The sequence below is a fragment of the Ranitomeya variabilis genome, chromosome 2 (assembly GCF_051348905.1).
Source record: "Ranitomeya variabilis isolate aRanVar5 chromosome 2, aRanVar5.hap1, whole genome shotgun sequence".
In the NCBI taxonomy this organism is placed as follows: Eukaryota; Metazoa; Chordata; class Amphibia; order Anura; family Dendrobatidae; genus Ranitomeya; species Ranitomeya variabilis.
The window spans coordinates 363,477,040-363,502,086 of NC_135233.1; the positions used below are offsets into that span (position 1 = coordinate 363,477,040).

The 25,047-nt window shown below is 40.9% G+C and overlaps 1 protein-coding gene across 2 annotated transcripts in view; it reads left to right on the plus strand.

Moving 5' to 3' along the window:
* The window catches only part of RYR1 (ryanodine receptor 1), a 188,604-nt gene that overhangs the window by 45,655 nt on the left and 117,902 nt on the right, over positions 1–25,047 (plus strand). For both annotated transcript variants that reach the window (XM_077285752.1, XM_077285753.1), the window contains exons 2-28: positions 1,066–1,185; positions 1,274–1,378; positions 4,136–4,156; positions 5,686–5,760; positions 6,128–6,206; positions 6,714–6,826; positions 6,940–7,039; positions 8,479–8,575; positions 8,663–8,737; positions 8,936–9,092; positions 12,087–12,251; positions 12,371–12,492; positions 14,845–15,031; positions 15,264–15,399; positions 18,643–18,738; positions 19,253–19,371; positions 19,461–19,594; positions 19,679–19,920; positions 20,292–20,484; positions 20,561–20,777; positions 21,566–21,670; positions 21,802–21,905; positions 22,173–22,256; positions 22,347–22,506; positions 23,760–23,907; positions 24,075–24,280; positions 24,597–24,771. In XM_077285752.1, the coding sequence (XP_077141867.1) occupies positions 1,066–1,185; positions 1,274–1,378; positions 4,136–4,156; positions 5,686–5,760; positions 6,128–6,206; positions 6,714–6,826; positions 6,940–7,039; positions 8,479–8,575; positions 8,663–8,737; positions 8,936–9,092; positions 12,087–12,251; positions 12,371–12,492; positions 14,845–15,031; positions 15,264–15,399; positions 18,643–18,738; positions 19,253–19,371; positions 19,461–19,594; positions 19,679–19,920; positions 20,292–20,484; positions 20,561–20,777; positions 21,566–21,670; positions 21,802–21,905; positions 22,173–22,256; positions 22,347–22,506; positions 23,760–23,907; positions 24,075–24,280; positions 24,597–24,771 (3,535 nt within the window). The remainder of the gene's footprint in view (positions 1–1,065; positions 1,186–1,273; positions 1,379–4,135; positions 4,157–5,685; positions 5,761–6,127; positions 6,207–6,713; positions 6,827–6,939; positions 7,040–8,478; positions 8,576–8,662; positions 8,738–8,935; positions 9,093–12,086; positions 12,252–12,370; positions 12,493–14,844; positions 15,032–15,263; positions 15,400–18,642; positions 18,739–19,252; positions 19,372–19,460; positions 19,595–19,678; positions 19,921–20,291; positions 20,485–20,560; positions 20,778–21,565; positions 21,671–21,801; positions 21,906–22,172; positions 22,257–22,346; positions 22,507–23,759; positions 23,908–24,074; positions 24,281–24,596; positions 24,772–25,047) is intronic.

Sequence of the window (25,047 nt, forward strand, 5' to 3'; positions counted from 1 at the left end):
AATGGAAAAAACACCCTCTTATGAACAGTAATGGGAATTTCCCATAGAAATAAATAGTAAAGGTTATGGGAAATATTTTGGAGTGCATCTCCTCAGAAAATAAAATTCTTAATTCGCAGCCCTAAGTCAGTTTTGTAAAGTTTTACATTAACAAATTATTGTATAAGCTGCTCGGTAAAGACTAAAAGCTCGGATTATCCTAATACTATCTCGCTACTCGTAAATGCTGACTATACAGGAATCCGTAAAGATAATGGAAGCATTGGGACTTATCTAAATTCTCAACCACATGGCATTTTTTTTTCCTTATTTTCTAATTGCTTTCTTTGGAAAATTCCTGCATATGATGTAGTGCACAAATGTAACACCATATATATTAATAAATTCTTCTATTTCTCTGGTTCAGTTCCAGAAAAGGTGACATATGGAAATTGGGTCTTCTATTGGAGGCTTTGCCAATGTAACTTTTTGCCTTTTCAACCCTAGGAGTTTCCCTAGGTTTTCTTGATCAATATGTAATTTATTTTGGTGAGGATATCGAAGCATCTACATCTTAAGGAGCAATTCAGGAGACATTAATGTCTATAGCACAATCGGCTTTCCTAAGTTGTCATTGTCACCTCCTACTATGGTCCTATAGCCATCTTTCATAAGGATCGGTTGCGTTGGAAGTATTTAATTGAAACCACGCGTGAGAAGTAAATTTTTGTAGCCCATGTCAAAAATCTTGGACTCCAATAATCCAATTTTAGATATGTATCCAAAGGCCACACTTGTCACAATGGATAAGTAGAGTTGTCGAAAAATTTGGGTCCTCACTGTCTCAGAACCCAACTCCAGACAGTATTAAAGAGAGATTTTATTTAAGGCATGGAGCATCAACATTAATACCTTTCCATTACATTGCTTCGTTTCGGCCCAACAGGTTGACTTAATATGAGATGGTTTGGAACAGGGAAGCATTATCAATCCAATGTGAGAGTTGACAAGTTTGATGGTCTTCTTACGTAGAGTACACCTTTTGAAGTGTTTAGGTGGCCTTCTCATGATGTATCTCTATTGCAGGAAGATGTGGTGGTCTTACAATGCAGCGCTACAATCCGAAAAGAAAACCTCAAGATGTGCATGGGAGCAGAAGGCTTTGGGAACCGCCTTTGCTTCCTGGAATCAACTTCCAACGCTCAGGTATGAAGTAATATCTCATTGTTGCTGCCGTTTGCACACTGAATCCTGAGGTCTGTCCTTCTAACATTTCTTTGTTGTCTTTCTCCAGAACAAACCTCCAGATCTTGCAATCTGCTGCTTTATTCTGGAACAATCTCTGTCGGTTAGAGCTCTGCAGGAAATGTTGGCAAATACGGTGGAGATGGGAAATGAGGTATTGTCCATTGTTCTGTATCTTTTACATTCTACAAACTAATTATTGTTTGTCTTCTGCTTTTTTGTGTCAGTATTTTTGTTGTTTTTGTCTATTTAGTATGTGACCGACTTTGTGTTTTTTTGTTATTTGATTGTTGAAGCTCATGATGTTCCTTCTTCCTTCCTGAACTGTTTCTTTTTTTTTTTTTCTAATAATCCTTAACCTTTTATTCCTAGCCGGGTTTGGATTATATTTTTTATGTACTGTTTTCCAGATGGTAATTTTTTTCTCTAGAATACTTTATATTTGGTGTGCATACTTTTGACAATTGTTTGACATCATACAACCTTCAAGGTAAGGCTTATCCTGGTATGTCCCAGTACATGGTAATAATCCACAAGACGCATCTACCTAAATTTCCAATTGATGAAAAAGTAATTTGAAGAGCTCTGACCCAATCATTTATTCCTCTACAACGATAGTCTATAAAGTGGCTCAGTTAGATCTCCTATTGTACCTCTTCTGATGACAGCAGAAAATAGAAGAGAATATATAATTTTGTTCACTATTTTACTGTAAAACCTGTTTAACTGTTGTTAGAATTCAGGAGACCCTATGAGTCCTTCTTCCCCCAACCACTCATAGAGAAAGCCTGTGAGTCCTGCTTCCCTCGCCAACTCATACAGAGAGCCTGCGAGTCCTGCTTACCCTGCCCACTCAGAAAAAATATATGAGTTCCTCTTCCCCCTCCAAGTCATAGAGAAAGCCTGTGAGCCCTACTTCCCGTACCAACTCATAGAAAAAGCTGTGAGTCCTGCTTTCCCTGACCACTCATAGAAAAAGCCTATGAGTCCTGTTTCCCTGCCCATTCATAGAGAAATCCTGTGAACCCTGATTCCACTGCCCACTTATAAAAAAAAGCCTATGAGTCCTGCTTCCCCTTCCAACTCATAGAGAGAACCTGTAAGTCTTGCTTACTTTGCCCACTCATAGAGAAAGTCTGTGAGTCCTGCTTACCCTGCCCATTCATAGAGAAAGCCTGAGAACCCTGCTTACCCCGCCCACTCATAGAGAATGCCTGTGAGTCCTGCTTTCCCCACCCACTCATAGGAAAAGCCTGTGAGTCTTGCTTCCTCTGCCTACTCATAGAGAAAGCCTGTGAGTCCTGCTTACCTGCCCATTCATAGAGAAAGCCTGGCAACCCTGCTTCCCCTGCCCACTCATAGAGAATGCATGTGAGTCCTGCTTTCGCTACCCACTCATAAGAAAAGCCTGTGAGTCTTGCCTCCACTGCCCATTCATAGAGAAAGCCTGTGAGTCCTGCTTCCCCCACCCCCTAATGTGGAAAGCATGTGGGCACTGGTTTTCTTCCCACTCATTAAGAAAATCTGTGAGTTCTGCCTCCACCACCTAGTCATAGAGAAAGCCTGTGAGTCCTGCCTAGCCCACCCCTACACTGTGATTGACAGCTTTCCCTCTATGCAAATTTATTAAGATAAAAGCTATGTATGCTATGTGTATGGGTAAGAACAGAAGGACTCACAGGCTTTCTGCATGCATTTATGCAAAAGTTAAAAACTTTTCATATGAAAATATCACATTATGAGAAAGCTACGTATCCCAGAGCTTTACTGTAAGAGCAGTGAGACTATGGAACTCTCTGCCGTATGATGTTGTAATGAGTGATTCATTACTTAAATTTAAGAGGGGACTGGATGCCTTTCTTGAAAAGTATAATGTTACAGGGTATATACAGTAGATTCCATGATAGGGCGTTGATCCAGGGAACTAGTCTGATTGCCGTATGTGGAGTCGGGAAGGAATTTTTTTCCCCAATGTGGAGCTTACTCTTTGCCACATGGGCTTTTTTTGCCTTCCTCTGGATCAACATGTTAGGGCATGTTAGGTTAGGCTATGGGTTGAACTAGATGGACTTAAAGTCTTCCTTCAACCTTAATAACTATGTAACTATGTCCACCACTTGATCATATGCTGCTCTTAGAACAGGTAGCATAGGAGACCTCACAGAGCCACTTCAAAGTCTTACTATCCTAACACAATATTATCAGGGGTGTATTTGGGTTATACAAACTTGATTCCAGCTCACCCAGTAGCTCTATGCTCATCCACCTGGGACTCAGACTCCGGCCTCACATCAAGGAAAATAGAAAAAAATTGGAGTCCGGCTCAACAGGACTGGATTTCCTTTTCTTTTTCTTTTTCAAAAGAAAATATAGTGCATACAAAAGAAAAATGTACATGGTCGACGAGACCAAGTTGACGCGTTTCGACTGCACTAGGCAGTCTTACTCATGGCTCATGTATTTGGGTTATTCAGATGGCAGAGCTATAGGCAGAATTACCTTTACTTGGGCAATGGATTAGTGTGCTGCCCTGGGCACTTATGAGTAACATCCTTTGAGTACTCATCCTAAAAGCCCCTCTACATATGCCCGGGAGAAGGTTACCGTCTAATAAATTTATGTAATCCTTTTCTAATTTTAAGGGGCTAACATGTCTATATAAACATGAATTTGACTCCTTTCATCCAATTTTCCAGAAAATGATATTTGCCATTAGGAAAATCTTTGAGCATTTACTGACTATCCTCCTACAGATAGCCATTTGTGAGAAGTCCTCAGTGAAGGATAGAAATGTCTTGTGATCTCATCCCTGTTGTGTCAAATTCAATATGGCTGCCTCACAGACCTCTCTCTCTCTGACGTAATTTCTTCTGTGTTTTGTTTTGGCTTTCTCTTTTCGTCTTCGTGCTAGGCACCCAATTTGGATAAATGGGTATGTTTTGTGACCTCACTCTGTGCCCTCCTGTGACATTCCATTCTTTCCTTCTTCCTGCTGAAGCCATATCACTCCGTCTCATTCCTGTAAGACATTGCCAAGCATTGAACCTTTTTCTTGAATCATAAAAGTCCCTAGTGCTTGGCTATGTCTCATGATGCCGGGTTCAGTAATAATTTGTATCCCGTTAGCTTCCTGATGGTCATACAATGACCCTGGTATTTTCAATGAAAGGAATCCTTACGAGGGATTTTGTCACCAAGATCTTCTTATACACATTCTCTAAATTCCCTTCCACTCATATTTCACATCAGCTGTCTTAAAACCCTCTCCAGAATTAGAACAGTCCCCATCGTGTGTATCTTCTTAGAACCTTGAAGAGCAACATTTTTTATTTCAGCAGAAATATGGGCCAAGTTTAGAATATAGATACCTTACGAAATTCTAGATATCTTGTGGCTAATTAAAATGCCAAAATTTGGTACTAAATCAAGCCCAACCAAGTCAACGCAAAATATGTTCCTTCTAGTCATTTAGTATTGCCAAAAATAGAAAAACATTTTTGATCTTCATCCTTCCAATTTTGTCTTCAACAGTACGACAGGAAATTAGTCAAACTCATTTAAAATACGTCTAGAAAGGCAACGTCATATGGGTCATATAGACCTAAAAATTGATTGAGCCCTGTTTTAAAGAAGAAAGGTCTAAGGCCTTGTCCTAATTGGTTTGGCCAATGTGTCTAACCATGGAGAGATATGGTTCCAGCAGGTTTTCTTTCCCCCGTCCTTTGTCTGCCAGTCTTCTTGTTTTGCAGCCTGTGTGCAGAAGTCCTTTTTTCATTTTGTCTTCTTCTTCTGATCTCACAAAGACTAGACCTTCTTTCTTCCATTGACTCCTGTTTTTATAATAATTCCTTCTCTTTCCTTCCTTCACCGCATGGTACAAACCATATCTCCATTCTAACAGGTGTTCACCAGGTTACTGAAGATCTTGGAAATGCAAACGATGGATTCCTTGAATTTTGGCAGCTTGCGGGAGGGAGGGATGAATGAGTGTATCTTTTGTACATTTCGAGTCAACCTTAACTTCATGGTTAAGGAAGCAATACTCATCCATGTTCTCAGACTCAATAGCAATAAATGGTTTACAATAGTTTTTGTTGCATGCCAAGACATGTTTCTTCTTCTAACCTTTCTAAGAGAGAACATTGAGGATTGCTCTATGAATATGTTTGGGTTTGTTTGTCCTTCAGATGAACCTACATTTCTGTGATTTTTTATTACATCATTTTATAACCCACAACATATTTTGACTTGCATGTAATATGACCATGTACAATTCTTGTACCATTACAGCCACTTCCGAAATTTCGAAGGCAACTGTGATGCACCATGTGAACAATTATGTAGGCTAGTTAACAAGACTTGGTGTTTTGGCCAACTAAGAATTACCTAAACATGGTGGGATACAAATGTAGAAAGTATAGAAATGTTTTATATTTTGATTTATTTCTCTTCTCTGTCAAGTCTTCTCAAGGTGGGGGACACAGGACATTGCTTTATGGTCACGCCATTCTCCTGAGACACTGTCACAGTGATATGGTAAGTTCACGTTTCATATAAAATTTCATCTTGAACTTGATATTTTAGTTTGGTGCAGTTTTGTGAGTTCTAGATTAAGTTTTTCCAATATAGTTGACCAAGTATAATTCGCCAAGACAGATCGTTCGAAACATTTGGTTATTATTAAGTAGAGATTAGCAAAATTTAATTTGCAGGACCGTGGTCCAGCCGCCACTTCGGTAGTCTGTAGTCACCAGACCAGATCTCTGAAATATGTTCCTATCAACCAGTGGCTTCCCAGGCTCTTCTTCTGATTAGTCGTCCCTATGTCGTGGCAGGCCAACTCTTTACTATTGAACCAATGTTGACCCTGCCGATTGTTTAACACTTCTTCTTTTTCTATTAGTACCTCTGCTGTCTGACTACTTCACGGTCTCTAACTGATAAATTGGCTTTTGATGTCGGTCTTCAAGAAGATGCCTCAGGTATGATCCAGCCATTCTGTGCACCTTCTGAATCTTGTATTATGATGACCAACACGGTAGCTGGTGTACTGGTGGTGCTAGTCGAACTTTTCCATTTTGTGAGCCTCAATCCCTGAGGAAGCCAATATAGCTGGTGAAACATGTTGGGGAGGCTTTAGGAGCAATTTTAATAGCATTATCTTTGCATGTGTAGGGGGATTAGATGAGTTGTTGGTAGCGGCCGCACCTGATCCCTTACCCCTGAATACTGCCAGTGGACATGATTAGGGCTATGAACAAATTTCATGATTTCATGATTTCTGCTACTAGTACGCTCTTGGTCCAGCATAAGCACACTGATGCGGAATTTTAAGTCTTATTTCCATTTTAAATTGATTAAGAAAAGTTATTTTTAGGGTCCTTTAGTTAGGGATTTATTTGCCTTTGGCAATCTGTGAATTACTTTTCCATTCTGTACCCAACATTTTAACCTCTATTTTGAAATGCATTACCGTTTTCCATAAATAGGGGAAGCTTGTTGGTGGACCATTCATCCAGCATCCAAACAGCGTTCGGAAGGAGAGAAGGTGCGAATAGGTGATGATTTGATCCTAGTCAGTGTATCCTCTGAGAGATACCTGGTAAGTTCTGTGTTCTTTAATGTCAGATTGCACATATTCACTACTTTTTGTATTTTATCTGAGTATTTATAGGACATGCTCATCCATCCTAATTTCTTCGCACCTTTCATTAGCACCTTTCCACAGCAAGTGGAGACCTTCAGGTCGACGCGTCATTCATGCAGACTCTATGGAACATGAATCCAATAACCTCTGGTTGTGAAATAGCTGAAGGTATGTAACCTTGCTTCTCAAGAGTAATTTAATAAGAAAGTATGACAATGTGGCTGAAACGTATTGTTGTGATGAGCTAAACTTCAAAAATTGGAATTTGATGGTTGAACAATCAACGATCAAAACACTGCATTTATCAAAATGTTACCTTTAAATATTATAGCTTAGCAAGAAAAGTAGAAACTCCTCACACATATTCGCCGACAGAAAAATAAAAAAGTTACAGGGTTTGGAAAATTGTGGTACAAACCAAGCGTTTGTCTGTAAAGAAAAAAAAAATAAAATCATATATATATATATATATATATATATATATATATATATATATATATATATATATATATGTATATATATATATACTGTATATATAAGAGTAAAAAAGGAAACAGCATAAAAAAATAGAAAATTGGGCTTTAATGCCTGAACAGCGTGGCAACGTTTCGGTTATGGTATCCTTTTTCAAGCCAGAAAAAGGATACCATATCCGAAACGTTGCCACACCGTTCAGGCATTAAAGCCCACTTTTTTCTATTTTTTTGTGCTGTTTCCTTTTTTACTCTTATTATTGGAAACCATTGGACCACTGGTTTGGGAAGCGCTGCACAACAATTGTGGAAATATCAGATGCTGTTCCAATTTTGATATTTATATATATATATATGTTTGGTATCACCATATGTGTACTGATCTGAAGAATCATGTTACTGGGTCATGCTGTAAAAACATGACCCACCATTTCATACCCCTTGGATCTTTTCCCCATTTTTCAGTACATTATATGGTAAGGTGAATAGTACAGCAATGTTGACAGAAAGTTGTAGTCTTTCAAAAGGCCGAAATAAAAAATAAAGACGTAAAAAATAAAACTTAAAGGGGACATTTCCAGAATTTTTAAATTTAAGGTTAGCATCTCCTCCAATTTGTGCTTCTCCACTGATTCTACAACAGTTTTTCCTTTTTTTCTGTGCCCCTCAGTTCCCAAGCTATGCGCCTCAGAGATAAAGATGCACATTTTCCCTTCAACTAACTAAATGTGTACAACAAAACTTCTCTGTGGGCGTGGCTGTGTTTTGATTGGTCATTGTCAGAGGAGCGAAGGAAAATGCCCACATAAAAGTTTTGTGGTACACGCTCAGGTGGATGAAGGGAACATTTCCAGTTTTGTTTCCAGTGGGCATAACTTTGAAATGGAGGGGCACAGAAGAAAAAGAAAAACTGTTTCAGAATCAGTGGCGCAGCAGCAATTGGAGCAGACATTCAGTTTAAGTTAAAATATCCAGTGAAAAGTCCTCTTTAAGTCTATTTTCAGTGGGTTAATAGATTTTTTTTTAGCATAGAATCAATATATTTTCATTGTAATGGAGTTTCATAAAATCTATAGCATCTAATTGTAGAAAATATATGATGTAACTAATATATATATATATATTTTTTACCAGGATTCCTAACTGGTGGAGACGTTCTACGCTTGTTCCATGGTCATATGGATGAATGTTTGACCATTTCATCCACGGACCAAGGAGAGGAGCAGCGTAGGTAAGTCATATTCTACAAGTATATATCTTACACAGCAGGATGTGCTCAGTGATCCAGTTACTCATTTGTTCTTTCTTACATCTCCAGGATAGCCCATTATGAGGGAGGGCCTGTGTGCTCCCATGCACGCTCCTTGTGGAGACTCGAGCCTTTGAGAATTAGGTAATTATAAAACCACTTGGCTAATTTTAGTCCTACAATGCAGAAGCGTTTGGATTTTTAAAACAAATAATCACAGAACAGTTACGTAAATTTGCAAGTTCGATTTTTATAGTCGATTATCCCAGGAGGACTGGCATTTGCTTGGTATTGTGAAATTATGCTAATTAGAAAATCTGCATAAGACTCATTTGCTTACAGTTGGAGCGGGAGCCACTTGAGATGGGGACAATCATTCCGGGTGCGTCATGTGACCACAGGGAGATACCTGGCCCGCGATGAAGAAAAGGGCCTTATACTGGTAGATTCTGAGAAAGCGAACACCAAGGCTACTGCGTTCTGCTTCCGGGCTTCTAAGGTAGTGTCGGCCTGTTGAAAATTGTAACTGTAAGAAGTGCAATGGATATACCGTAGTTAAATTCAGACCCTGCTGCCAGCAATAGACTGGCTCTGACTCATTGACTTCTATAGGAAAGTTTTCAAGGCATGCTCTGATTTGTGAAAAAGTTAGCAAAGATTATTGTAAGTGGAGACGGGGAGGAGGTGAGCTGTGATATCATCTGTTGTGTATGGTGGATCCTGTTTTATCTACATTATTTAGAGGTGATATCACAGCTCACCTCCTCCCTCTTCTGTACATTAACTGATAACACCTATTTTGAATGGTGGATCCTGTGTTATCTACTGTATATAGAGGTGTTATCAGTCATTGTACAGGAGGAGGAGGGGGTGAGCTGTGATATCACCTATTGAGAATAGTGGATCCTGTGTTATCTACAGTATATAGAGGTGTTATCAGTCATTGTACATGAGGAGGAGGAGGTGAGCTGTGACATCAACTATTGTGAATGGTGGATCCTGTGTTATCTACTGTATATAGAGGTGTTATCAGTCATTGTACAGGAGGAGGAGGAGGAGGAGGTGAGCTGTGACATCACCTATTGTGAATGGTGGATCCTGTGTTATCTCCTGTATATAGAGGTGTTATCAGTCATTGTACAGGAGGAGGAGGTGAGCTGTGACATCACCTAGTGATAATGGTTGAACCTGTGTTATCTACTGTATGTAGAGGTGTTATCAGTCATTGTACAGGAGGAGGAGGAGGTGAGCTGTGACATCACCTAGTGATAATGGTGGAACCTGTGTTATCTACTGTATATAGAGGTGTTATCAGTCATTGTACAGGAGGAGGAGGAGGTGAGCTGTGACATCACCTATTGTGAATGGTGGATCATGTGTTATCTCCTGTATATAGAAGTGTTATCAGTCATTGTAAAGGAGGAGGAGGTGAGCTGTGACATCACCTATTGAGAATGGTGGATCCTGTGTTATCTACTGTATATAGAGGTGTTATCAGTCATTGTACAGGATGAGGAGGTGAGATGTGATATCACCTATTGTGAATTGAGGATCCTGTGTTATCTATTGTATATAGAGGTGTTATCAGTCATTGTACAAGATGAGGAGGAGGTGAGCTGTGATATCACCTATTGTGAATGGTGGATCCTGTGTTATCTACTGTATATAGAGGTGTTATCAGTCATTGCACAGGAGGAGAAGGTGAGCTGTGACATCACCTATTGTGAATTGTGGATCCTGTGTTATCTACTGTATATAGAGGTGTTATCAGTCATTGTACAGGAGGAGGAGGTGAGCTGTGATATCACCTATTGTGAATGGTGGATCCTGTGTTATCTACTGTATATAGAGGTGTTATCAGTCATTGCACAAGAGGAGGAGGTGAGCTGTGACATCACCTATTGTTACTGGTGGAACCTGTGCTATCTACTGTATATAGAGGTGTTATCATTCATTGTACAGGAGGAGGAGGTGAGCTGTCACATCACTTATTATTATTATTATTATTATCACTGCAAAGAGTTTGTATGTTCTCTCCGTGTTTGCGTGGGTTTCCTCCGAGTACTCCGGTTTCCTCCCACATTCCAAAGACATACTGATAGGGAATTTAGATTGTGAGCCCCAACAGGGACAGTGATGATAATGTGTGCAACCTGTAAAGCGCTGCGGAATATGTTAGCGCTATATAAAAATAAAGATTATTATTATTATTATTGTGAATGGTGGATCCTATGTTATCTACTGTATATAGAGGTGTTATCAGTCATTGTACAAGAGGAGGAGGTGAGCTGTGATATCACCTATTGTCAATGGTGGATCCTGTGTTATCTACTGTATATAGAGGTGTTACCAGTCATTGTACAGGAGGAGGAGGTGAGCTGTGACATCACCTATTGTGAATGGTGGATCCTGTGTTATCTGCTGGATATAGAGGTGTTATCTGTGATTGTACAGGAGGAGGAGGTGAGCTGTGACATCACCTATTATGAATTGTGGATCTAGTGTTAACTTCTGTGTATAGACGTGTTATCAGTCATTGTAATCCTGCCTGTAATGATAATGAGACTAAAGAAAAGTATTCTGTGTGGAAAAGGAAGTGTGAGTCTAGTATTATATAGATACAGAGAAGACAGACGGAGCGCCAAGCTGGCGGTCAGGGGAGATGTTGATTGAGAAAGGTCCGATGCAGCTCCTGCCGGGTGCCTCAGGAGAGGAATAAACAGTGAGCTGCAGGATACTCTGGTCACATGGGAGCGCACAGGACACAGATGAAAGGATTAAAAGTTTCTTTGCTTATTGAAATCCACTACTCGTTTTGACGGAAAACAAATAGAATAAAATAGAATAAAAACAATAAAATGCATAAAAATAATAAGAGAACGGGGTAAAAGTGCAGCTGTTATCATTTTTATGCATTTTATTGTTTTTATAATTATTATGCTATATCCTGTCTTTTTTACCTTTTTTGATATATATGTTTTTAAACTGCGTTTGCGACTTGTATCTTAATTAATCATGTGATCCCATCTAATCATGTGTTCCGAATAATTGCTCCTTAAATCTCATTGGTTGGTGTTCTTTTATATACTTACTCAGGCCCACTCTCTGTATACTGCCACCTGATGAAGACGGAGCTGTTCCGTCGAAACGCGTTGTGGATTTCAATAAACAATGAAAATGTTAATCCTTGCATCTGTGTCCTGTGCGCTCCCGTGTGACCAGAGTATCCTGCAACTCCCTGAGTCTAGACCTAGTGACTTTTTTTTTTTTTGCAAGATTTCTGATTTCTTTTTTAACACAGAGAAATACAATTAAAGGAAGCAAACATTTAATTACAAAAAAATACCGTACATCTAACATAGAAACATGATTTAAACAATTGGTCGTTTCTGATTATATAGTCTCATGAAGGGAAGAAAGATGAGAGATTTTTCTTGTATAAATCTGCATGATAACTTCTAATGACTTTATATTTTATATGACACTTCTACAGGAAAAGTTGGATGTTGCACCCAAGCGAGATGTGGAAGGAATGGGACCTGCTGAAATCAAATATGGAGAGTCTATGTGCTTTGTCCAGCACGTCCAGAGCGCTCTGTGGCTCACTTATGGTGCTGCCGATTCTAAAGTGGTCCGCCTGGGTCCTGTAAAACGCAAGGTAACTTTCTTAAATAGAAAAGGTTCTTCAAATTCGAGTGGTTAATGTTTCTTCATTGCTTTTTTTTAATTGCCAACTCTCCTTCCCTAATACTTTTTTTTTCTCATTGCCACCTTAAGGCGATCTTGCACCAAGAAGGTCATATGGATGACGCTTTGTCCCTGTCACGTTCCCAAAGGGAAGAGTCTCAAGCTGCAAGAATGATCTACAGCACCGCCGGACTGTTTAACGTGTTCATAAAGTGAGTCCATTGTTGTATATAGATCTCCATGTCCTCCAGACAGCTTTCTGTAGAAATTCCAACACCAAGAATGAAAAGTTTAGGCACCCATTGCTGCTATTGTGAACACTCTAGACTCTAGTCTAGACTATCGTCTAGTACACTGTGAATTTTTAAAATGTAGAAAATGACAATATTTTTTTTGCCTAAAATGCAAAGGAAAAGTATCATCTTTAACTTTAGGCTTTTAAGCAACTTGAAGATGAAATGATCTCTTAAGTCTTAAGAGATCATTTCATCTTCAAGTTGCTTAAAAGCCTAAAGTTAAAGATGATACTTTTCCTTTGCATTTTAGGCAAAAAAAATATTGTAATTTTCTACATTTTAAAAATTACAAAAAGACAACAATGTCCTGACGCAAAAGTTTGGGCACCCTGCATGGTTAGTTTCTAATAGCACCCCCTTTTGCAAGTATCACAGCTTGTAAATGCTTTTTTTAGCCAGAAAAGAGTTTTTCAGTTATTGTTTGAGGGATTTTCATTCATTCTTCCTTTGAGAATTCCTCCAGTTCTGTGAGATTCCTGGGTCGTCTTGCATACGCAGATATTTTGAGGTCTAGCCACAGATTTTCAATGATGTTCAGATCAGGGGACTGTGAGGGTCAGTGTAAAACCTTCAGTTTGTGCCTTTTGAGGTCGTCTATTGTGGATCTTGACTTGTGTTTAGTATCATTATCTATTTGTAAAAGCCATCCATTTTTCACCTTCAGCTTTTTTACAGAGGGTGTTATGTTTGCATCAGGAATTTGTTGAAATTTCATTGAATCCATTCTTCCTTCTACCTGTGAAATGTTCCCCGTGCCATTAGCTGCAGCACAACCGCAAAGCATGATTGAACCACCCCATGCTTAATGGTTGATGAGATGTTCTTTTCCTGAAATTCTGTGCCTCTTTTCCCCACACATACCTTTGATCAATGTAAGCTAAATGGTTTTATTTTAACCTCATCGGTCCACAACACTTGTTTCCAAAATGCATCAGGTTTGTTTAGATGTTCTATTGCATACTTCTGACGCTGAATTTTATGGTGAGGATGCAGGAGAGGTTTTCTTCTGGTGAGTGCCATATTGATACAAGTGTCTCTGGAGTTGTACTTTGTTCTACTGTTCAGAGTTTCCGAAATCTCTCTGTAGGTCTTTAGCAGTCAAGCAGGGGTTCTGGTTTGCCTCTCAGGCAATCCAATGAGCAGCTCTCACTGAAATTTTGATTGGTCTTCCAGACCTTATCTTGACCTCTACTGTTCATGTTAACGGCAATTTCTTAATTAAATTTCAAACTGAGGAAAGGGCAACTTGAAAATGCTTTGCTATCTTCTTATGGCCTCCTCCTGGTTTGTGGGCCTCCACCATTTTTCATTTTCAGAGTGCTAGGCAGCTCCTTAAGAGAACCCATGGCTGCCGTTTTTTGGCACAAGGTTAGAGGAGGCTGTTTTTTTGTTTTTTTTTTTTAAAGCTGGGAAATTTGCATCACCTGGCCTTTACTAAAGATGATAGTGGACAAGCCATAACCATAACAGGCTAATTAAGGTCTGAAACATTGGTCTAAGTTATCTGAGCACACAAATTTCCAAGAGTTATCTCCAAGGATATTGTGTTAGCCGAATATTCTCAGGTGTTATCCAAGTATCTTGGGCGTGTAATATGTTCGCGTCCCCGATGCTGCATTTCTTTTGGCTGTTAGACAGCCGCAACGCATGAGGGGATTACCTGTTTGTTAGGGGACTCAAACATATTACTCGAGCACAGCCGAGATACTCGGATAACACCCGAGCATGCTCGGACAACATAATATCCAAAAACGCTAGCTCATCACTAGTGTCATCTTTAACTTGAGGTCTTTTAGAGATCATTTCATTTTCAACTTGCTTAACTGTTCACAATAACAGTAATTTTGCTACCATGGCCTGCAGCGTCTCCTGACTTGTCTCCCATCAAGCACATCTGGGAATATATTGTTCATCAATTACACAGGAGCTGTCAGCAGTGGATCTTGATGATTTGCCCAAGTGCAGTCACCATGGCAGAACCATCCTCAAACAACCATTAATAGCCTCATCAATGGCAGCCGATGATGTAAGTGCAGGCATTTCTGCACGTGACGTCCAGACTAAATAAGTCAAGATGCTTTGAAAAATTATATTTCCATTTTCCATCATTTGCAGAACAGTAACATTAATCTTGTGATTTCCATAATTCCATGACTTTCTTTCTTGGTGTTGCAATTTCAGTGTTAAGCAGTGTGTGTGTCTCTCTCTCTCTCTCTCTCTATATATATAAATAATTTTTTGGGGACAATGTCGCTTCTTTATTTTCAGGGGTCTGGACAGTTTGAGTGGAAAGAATAAGCCTTCTAAACCGGTGACATTGCCTATCGATATGGTTATTTTAACCTTGCAAGATCTGATCGGCTACTTCCAACACCCAGAGGAAGAATTGCAACATGAGGAGAAGCAGACCAAGCTACGGTCTCTCAAGAACCGTCAAAATCTCTTCCAAGAAGAGGTGGGTGTTCACCTGAGGCCAAATAGTCTTCATTTAAAATTTCCCTCTGTTTTATATACGGTATAATGAGAGGATGAGTACAGTCTGGTTCTTCACTGTTATCCGCCTCTCGTATCCCTCTCCTGCCTACCACTCATAAGGTAGGAAAGGAGATGGCTACAAGGGATGCGGTTACCCGGTCACCATTTGTTGCAATGGATTTACTATTTATCTATTTTTCTTTCTTTTTCAGGGAATAATCTCCCTGGTCTTGGACTGTATAGACCGTCTCAATGTATACAGCACAGCTGCCCACTTTGCAGAATTTGCTGGAGAGGAGGCTGGCGAAGCCTGGAAAGAGATAGTGAACCTACTTTATGAACTGCTAGGTATGTACAGTAATGTAAGAGGTGGGGAAAGGCTTTGGCACATTGCTACATCCTATAGACCTTAGCTCATGGTCGTGGCAAAGTAGTTGGTGTGATGCAGACCCTGAGGCAGAAAAGTCAGATGTTCCAGGGTAAGTAGCAAAAAACCAAGGGAAAAGACAAAGGCGTAAGTCAGGTCATGGTCCAGGGTCAAAATACCAAGAGATAGCGGATAAAGGCAAAAGAACAAAACAAAAGGGATAGTCAGAACACTGTTCAATGTTTAGGCAGCGGAAGATCAGAACTCAGAAAAAACAGAATCAGGCAAACATTCACCAGGAGGCACAAACTACGTCTGGCAGGGATCAGGGGCAGACAGCTCAGTTAAATAGACTGGGTAATCTCAAGAACAGAGAACACCTGGAGAAAGTCCTGCACCTCCCAGTCCCAGATTGGAGAGCCAAGCTGTTAATCAAGGCACCGACAGCTTTGCACACCCATCACAAAGTTAGACATCCAAGCTGTCAATTAAAACACTGACAACTCAATATGACCTAGTTTCCATACGACAGAAAAACAATCACTCTATGTGTAGTGCCCCCACTGTCGCAGGGCCGAGGGGTACCCGGTACCGGGCCTCTGAGTCTCTGCTCTGGGGTTGTCACGGTGGCTAGACCCGGTCCGTGACCCTGCTGAGGGGCGCACAATGAAAGGTGGTGGTATGGTGCTGATGTTATGGTGCGGTGTAGTGCCGGTCGCGGTCAATAACGAGGACACCAGGTTGCAGTCTCTTTACCTCTTTACTGAAGGCTTCTGAGTCCTCAATCTGGAATACGGTTAACAGGGCTGCGCAAGTCCGGCCGGTCCGATGGCACCTCCAGAGTTCCCTTTGCAGGTGGAAATCTGTGCCTACCTTCCTGCGCTTGTGTTGTGGTCCTCCCCTGCTGTGCTTACGGGATAGTACCCCACAACTGTTGTGTCTGTTTCTCGTGTTCCCTCACAACTCGATCTGATGTTCTCCCTCTACGTCCCCCTGATCTTACGGTTAGGACGCACCCGTATGACGGGAGGCTCGGAGTTCTTCCGGGACTCTTGCGTTGCCCCACTCCTGTTGTTACCCCCCTGTGTCTTCCTGGGTCTGGGTGAGACAGCCCGCCTGTAACTGACTGTCCTGCCGTAGGTTCGAAGTTTGGCTTGGAGCTCTATACTTCCTCGGCGTTCCGGCCACCGGTTATGCGCCTCAATAGGATGTTGCCTCCTACTGATATTCTCCTTGTTGCGTTGATCTCGTTTCTCACTCAGCACAATAAACCTCGCTTCTTATCCTTTCTTGGGGTACCGCCGCTATATCGTGCAGGCGCGGTCCCGTAACGTTCTCTCTGGTTGCTAGGCCTCTGTCAGGATCCCACCCCTGACAGGGACCCCTCCAAATCTTCCCCTACAACACCCTCTGCCACAAGGTGTTGCCTGGTTCCAACCCAGTCAGCTTTCTGTCTAACTTCCTGCCTAACCCCCAGTTTTACCAGACTGTGAGGAGTGGCCTAATAAATAGAACCCTTAGCTCCCCCTGGAGGCCAGACTGTGAAATGTATTGGTGTCTGTGATACCTGGTCAGATGAACTCCTTCAGTGCCATCAGACGTACCATAGCCCCCCTTAGCGGCGGAGCCACAGTACTGCAACGACCAGGACTCTGGGGCGCTGCATATGCATGGAGGAATCATGACAGCTAGATGCCCTTTGATTTATATTATAATTATTCTTAAGTCTAACGTTTTTACATTAAGCCCCTCACCTCCTGTGTATAACATCTGGCCCCTCACACCCTTCCTATAAAATCCAGCTTCATTGAGATCCGGAGTACCACCTGAAGCCCCTTGCACCCCCGGGAGTATGACATCTGGCCCCTCGCCCTCAGTGTATAACATCCAACCCCTCGCCCCCATTGTATAATATCTGTCCCCTCTCCCCCGGTATATAGCATCCAGCTCCTTACTCCTGAAAAAAGGTATTGGAAAATGACATATAAGTAACAAGACACAAACAGGGATGACAATAACCATATACTAAGTGTCCTAGTTACACTTAATCAATAATCTCCCATAGTGCAATATAAATGCTATATCCTACCCTAAATAGGCAAAGATGCATCATATGGAGTATCGTAAAGCATGGTTGAGTGGAGTTTGGTGTGGAAGAACATGATCGGCTCCAGAAAGCCTGGACCTCACCCCAACCCAACACTTTTTGGATATACAGGGTGGGCCATTTATATGGATACACCTGGGTGGGCCATTTATGAAGTTGGATCCAAAATGGCCTTCTTCAAAATGACCGCCATGGTCACCACCCATCTTGAAAAGCTTTCCCCCTCCCATATACTAATGTGCCACAAGCAGGAAGTTGATATCACCAACCGTTCCCATATAATTTAGGTGTATCCATATAAATGGCCCACCCTGTAGATTGTGAGCATTACCCTTCATTCACAATCAGTGTCTGACCTCAGAAAAGTTTTTGGGGGTGAATGAGTAAAAATTCCCACACACCTTCAAAATCTTGTAGAAAGTCTTGCTAGAGAACTGGAATCTGCTATAGCTGCAAAGTGGGAAAATTACATATCAATGCTGGTGGATTTAGCATGGGAGGTCATAAAAGTTCCTGTAGGTGTAATGAGGAGATGTCTCTATAATTTTGTCTGTGTCATGTATATACACTTAATATGCATAACCTATGAGGCTAAACCATAAATTATAGCTTTATAGCTGAAAATTATAGTTTTTTCCTAGAAATCTGTCAGGCAATGTGTTTTTCCAAACAGATCAATGTGGGTCCAGTTTTGGAAACTACTTTACCCATTTTGATTTTGCCTTCATTAAAAGTTGCATAAATTTGTAGATCCATTGTTTTATGTATTTTACTATTAATTCCAAGAGTTGCATTCTCAATTAAGACCACACTCCGGGTCATCTTCACATAGACACACTATAAGCAGTCTTCCACTTAGACCCTGTCTTTAGACCACTGTCTACACCCATGGTCCGATAAAATCCAGGACTGTGCCTCCAGGCCACTTTTCACTCCCAGAGACTTCAACTATGGTCCTTACCAGTCCAAAAGGTTTCCTTCCTTTTATTGCTATTTGGCTTGGAACATATTCTCTATTTCTACTGCTTCCTTTTATATCATTGAGGCTCAGTAAACTTTTGACTATTTCTTTGTAGAACTACTACATTTTCACCGTGTCCTTGTTTTTGTCCTTCAGCTGCACTTATTAGAGGAAACCGTTCCAACTGCGCCTTGTTCTCCAGTAACTTGGACTGGGTGGTCAGCAAACTGGATCGACTGGAAGCCTCATCAGGTAACGATGACATTCCTGGCAGTTCCCTGGTGCCTCATTCTGGGTGACTGCAGCTGCCCATGAGTCTACGTATGCACCTGAGTTTGTCGCCCCTCTAAATATTTTAGTAGACCTCTTACGGGCAATACACTACAGCTCAGCCTACTGGGAAAGCCCAATGACTCGTTATAATACCCCAACCCAATGTATAGTGTGAGATCGATGACGTCCCATACATTTACCAACACACCGGCACCAGTTGGATATTTACTGTATATCATCATTCAGGTTAAAAAAATTCTAAAAAAAAATACTTAGAATTAATCCAGGGGTGTAATACCAGGGGGTGCATAGATTACAGTCACATTAATGACTTGATGCCCAAAGGTCTTTTAACCCCATAGGTCTTTCAAACCCATAAGATGTGAGATCAGATACAGATTTTGCACTTGGCCCAAGAAGCACCAAGGTGCAATTCTGAGACAATCAATTTACTGAGAATTGGATCTTAGCAGGAGATAATTTAATATTGCAGGGATTTTGGAAGTTTTGTACTGCGTTCTGATTGAAAGCCCTGAAGTTTTGAACATAATTAAGGAAAATCATATCAAGTCCATTATTTCTCTGTTGGATAAACATGGACGAAACCACAAGGTACGTGTAAATCTTGTCAACCGATGAGTATACCTGTTAACAATTTGGGTAGTCCGCTCTGTTGACTTGTCCATTCACCATACCTCTAGGTTCTGGATGTCCTCTGCTCTCTCTGTGTGTGTAATGGAGTAGCTGTTAGATCCAACCAGAATCTAATCACTGAGAACCTTCTTCCCCGAAGAGATCTTCTTCTTCAGACCAGGATGGTCAACTATGTCACCAGGTATGTAGTTTAAATACTTATGACTTTTTTTCTAATACTTAAGGATCTGTATGCATTATTGCCAAATTTCTTTTTATACTGCAGCATGAGACCTAATGTCTTCCTGGGAACCTGTGAAGGATCCACACAGTTCAAAAAGTGGTATTTTGAAGTCATTGTGGATCACGTGGAGCCTTTTGTAACTGCTGAGTCCACACATCTGCGTGTTGGCTGGGCACTGACTGAAGGCTACAGTCCTTACCCTGGTGCAGGCGAAGGCTGGGGAGCCAACGGAGTGGGTGATGATCTGTATTCCTTTGCATTTGATGGGCTTCACCTTTGGTCAGGTAAACTCCAAAGTTTGTTGCTTTATCTAATGCACTATGGAGGTTTTATATGAAGTCTAGTAATCATGTAAAGATGCCAAATGGGTTATGAAGGTTATTTGCATTTTTAGAGATGTTTTAGAACTGAAGATGTTGGGCAAGAATCTGATTGCCTCTGGTAGCACGTTCCAGAGAATTGGTACAGCATGAGAGAAGACTTAGAGATGAGCATGGCAGGTTTAGATTATGGGGTAGATTAGAGTATGGTCGGGTGGTGGACAGAGATGAGAAGGAGATATAGGGTGGTGCAGTACTGTGGAGAGTTTACTCGTTAACTAGTGGAATTGGCAAAGAATTTGACAAATGGACTGAATGATGCTTTATTTTCCTAGGTCGAATTTGCCGACCTGTGGCCTCACACAACCAGCATTTGCTGGCCGCAGATGATGTGGTCAGCTGTTGTCTGGACTTGACGGTTCCCAGCATCTCATTCCGTTTCAATGGGCACCCAGTTCAGGGTATGTTTGAGAACTTCAATTTGGATGGACTCTTCTTCCCAGCTGTTAGCTTCTCTGCTGGAGTCAAGTAAGTGTGGTGCCTAATGAGATGAGTATTGTCTCTTTAACGTGAATAAGACTTCACCCGTGTCTTCCTTGTGCAGAATACGCTTTCTTTTGGGGGGCCGACACGGTGATTATAAGTTCCTTCCGCCTCCTGGCTATGCTCCAGTTTATGAAGCTCTCCTGCCTCGGGATCGTATGCGTGCGGAGCCCATCAAAGAATACAAACATGACTTTCAAGATATTCGTAATCTTCTTGGCCCCACCAAATCCCTTTCCCACACCTCGTTTGTTCCTTGCCCGGTGGACACTATACAGGTAGGAGCAAGACATGCAATATGAATCTGTTTAATCTATATTACTGTAACTGAGGGTTTGGCAAAAAGAGATGGAGGGAAATAAACCATGTACAACTATGGAGGCATCTCCATAGGGGATAATGCAGCCATACAGTGACCATATAGTGTTAGACACCAGTTCTAAAAAACAGTTATCACAGGTGCAGTCTTTTCTGATTGGAGTTATTCACTTTTACAATCTTTTCCATTTAGCCCAAACTGCCATCAAGACTACTTCTTTCAGCAGTCACAAATTGACTGCTATGCTTGTACCACGAACACATTTCACCTATCATATTCCCATCCCCATCTATTCCCAAACTACACAAACACCCGAATCCAACTGATCCCCCTAATTATGTGCCTCATTGTCCCTATTACTGTACTGTATGCTGTACTTCGGAAATCTTTGGGTCATTGCTATAATTGCCTCCAAAACGTAAGTGTCCAAAGGTCACCTTTATAAAGTCATAATGTCAGACTTTCCAAGTAATATTGCCCTATTATCTAATAATATTATCCACAAAGTGTCCCTTCGAAAAAGTATTAATCCATAAATAGTAATAATGCCCCTTAAGTATCCCCCCAAAAAAGTAACAAGTGCTCCTAAAAAGTAGTAGTGTGGTCCTGTGGATTCCGATATAGGGAAAGTGATTTGGTTGGGTTCCATCATATATGACGTCCTGGGAAAAAAAAAACAAACCTGCTATGTCCGGTACTACTCTATGTACATTATGCTAATTTAATTTCCCTTACCTCTTTTTCTAGATTGTCCTTCCTCCTCACCTGGAACGAATTCGTGAAAAGTTGGCAGAAAACATCCATGAACTTTGGGCCCTCACAAGAATTGAACAGGGATGGACCTATGGGCCGGTGAGTGTCCCTTTATGTTCTGAAGTGATGTCACTAGCTTCCAAATATTAGCTCCATTTTCATAAATACTCACATTCCTGCCAAATAAGGAGGCAACTTTTTTATTTTGCATATATATATATTTTTTTTAGATTCGGGATGACAACAAGAGATTACATCCATGTCTCCTTGACTTCCATAGTCTGCCGGAGCCAGAGAGAAATTACAACTTGCTGATGTCTGGAGAAACTTTGAAGTAAGCATTTAATTAGTGTAGGATCAATAGGATTTCCTTACTTTTATGTCTCATTAATTTCTAGATTTTTTGGATGACTTTGATGGATGAATTATGGGCATACATGGGCATTTACGTGATGGTTTGGAGACCCATTGAAGTTGTTAGAAGCCAGAGACATGTGCATGGGACAAGACTCTGCTTCCCAATAGAGCTTTATGTATTTATCTATCATTTATAATTTGCTATTAAACTAAATACTAAGTTGCTTCATGTTCACTCATATAGGACCCTCCTAGCTCTAGGATGCCATGTGGGCATGGCCGATGAAAAGGCAGAAGAAAACCTGAAGAAGATAAAACTTCCCAAAACGTAAGTGTTTGGAAAGTCATAACATGAGCGACCAATATGTTGACCTGACGTAATCAAGCCAAAGTAATCTTTAATTGTTTGCTCCTCTAGATACATGATGTCCAATGGATATAAACCTGCTCCCCTCGATCTGTCCCACGTCAAGTTAACACCAGCGCAAAACACCTTGGTGGACAAACTAGCAGAAAATGGTCACAATGTCTGGGCGAGAGACCGAGTGCAACAAGGATGGACATATAGCATAATACAAGTATGGAGGCTCAGACCCACTCTTTATAAATCATTTTTATCTTTTGGGTATTTTTACTTGTTGTGCCTTATGCTACAATTATTGGGTTTTGGAAATCTGTTTCATGATTTTACTAGAACATTAGTAACTCAAAACCTATTGACCCACTCTTCTAGTTCTTTGCTCCCATACACATTAGACATCTGTCTGATGAGCGATCTTTTGGCCAACAGCTATTTCTCTCGACTCCCCCAGTACACAAGGGTGTGAGCATTCCTGTATTCTCTAAATGAGAGCTGCTGTCAGAGGAGTCTGGTTTAACTCTGCACGGAGTAAAAGGATCTGCAATTGAAATTCAAGAGGCCAGATCCTTCTCTCCTTTGACGTCATCTCTCGAGAGGATCCCATACACATTAGTTGGTTTGATGATCCCATCGACAAAGTTTTGGAAAAAATGTCCGCTCATCCTAATGGCCAGTAGGGCCACCACTGCTGCTAGTTATTGGCTGACTGAGCTGGCATCTCCAGAATTGCAGTGTATCTAGACTATTGCAGTGTACCTAGATATAAGCCAACAAGGTCTTGGTAAGTGTCAGAATGGAAGGTCTGTGTGGGATTGGTGATGGCATTACTTAAAAAAAATTAACCAGTCTGAGCCCATATCTAAAAATATTTTATTCACTGCATTATTCTTTCAACCAAAGTTCTCTCTTTACATCCTTAAAATGTAATTTTATGTGTAAAATGTTTTGTCGTGGTCCTTAATTACATGCATCATAGTTTTGAGCTTCGTTCACAATTCTATGAGCTTCGAAGCTGAAATCTATCATTCTTTGCTGTTAACATGGCCTCACAAGTCTTGTTCAGGGAAATTACAACATGGAGAAGAGACATCCTTATGCCAATTATGGGATTTAGGAAAAAAAACCTAGCTGCCCAATTGTAAATGAGCGGGTCATTCCTATTTTTTTGGACAACACTAGATCACTGTTGGCTAAACTCTATTTAATGTTGGCCGAGCCCACCTATATTGGCAGAACAGGCAAATCATTTCATTTGTACAGAGCCTTGTAACTTGGGGAAGAATAGGATCAGGCATGGTGGATGACAATCTTTTTGTTCTCAGAAGATATAAGTCCCTATCTGAGATGCAGAGCCAAGCATGGTTGTGTAACGGGAGACGGTTGGAACAGTGGCTCATTACTACAAGCAGTTGTGACATCTATAGCAATTTTTTCTGGATTTGAATAAAGAAATGCTAAATTACTTTGCAGGACATCAAGAACAAGAGGAACCCTCGCCTCGTGCCATACAGTCTGCTAGATGAAAAGACCAAGAAAACCAATAGAGACAGCCTTTGCGAGGCTGTACGCACTCTTATTGGATATGGATACAATATTGAACCCCCTGACCAGGAGACCAGTAAGTGCCATCGGGTTTTTATTTTTTGTGATGTCTACTATTACCCCGAAACTGTAAAAGTTCTTAAATCCGGAACAAAATGTTGCAATGCTCTTATGAATTAAAGATGAAGTTTTGTGATCACGTAACACATTTCTTATATCTCATGCTATTCCTTATTTCTCCAGCGGCTCAGGGAGTAACAAAGCCTCGGGCTGAAAGAATGCGCATCTTCCGTGCCGAGAAGTCCTACGCTGTGAAATCTGGGAAATGGTATTTTGAGTTTGAGGCCGTCACAACAGGAGAAATGAGAGTCGGATGGGCTCGACCTGATGTGCGACCTGAAGTGGAACTTGGAGCTGATGAACTGGCTTATGTGTTTAATGGATGCAGGGTATGTACTGATATTATTTACTGACCTACAGTATAGATGGATTCTACCAACCATCTTGGTCAGCCAGACCATGAAAGGAATTAAAGTTCCCCTTGTGGTCCCAGCTTTAGAAGCAAAATGGGGTCCAAATGTCCAGGAAAAGACAACCCTATTTGAAGGTGATTTAGAAGCCCAAATAGTTGGTGGCTAGTCAAGGTGTATGGGCACCTTTAGGCTTATGAATAGTGGTTCCTTTAACCATGCATTAGATGGTATACATGTTTGGTTTTATGTCCTTTTATTATATTTACATCTATCTTATTCTGCCTTCCCTCAGGGTCAACGCTGGCACGTCGGTAGTGAACCATTTGGGCGTAACTGGCTTCCGGGAGATGTCGTTGGGTGTATGATTGACCTGACTGAAATGAATATCATGTTTACATTGAATGGAGAGATGTTAATAAGTGATTCTGGCTCAGAGCTTGCCTTCAAGGATATAGAAATTGGAGATGGTAAGTGTGATGTCAATGTGGTTTAATAATCCTTACAGGGAACTTGTCACACTACACATATTGTAGAGCAGGAGGAGCTGAGTTGATTGCTATATAAATTTATGGTAGAAAATTCAGTATAACTTTTAGATTATTTGTTTGAAGTCCAGTAGACGGTCCTAATCAGTGATTGACAGCTTTGCATTCAGTGATTACTGTCAATCACTGATTAGGACTGCCTACTTAACTCCTACAGGTTAATAGTCAATGCGTCTCGAGGTCCTACAGGACATCTTC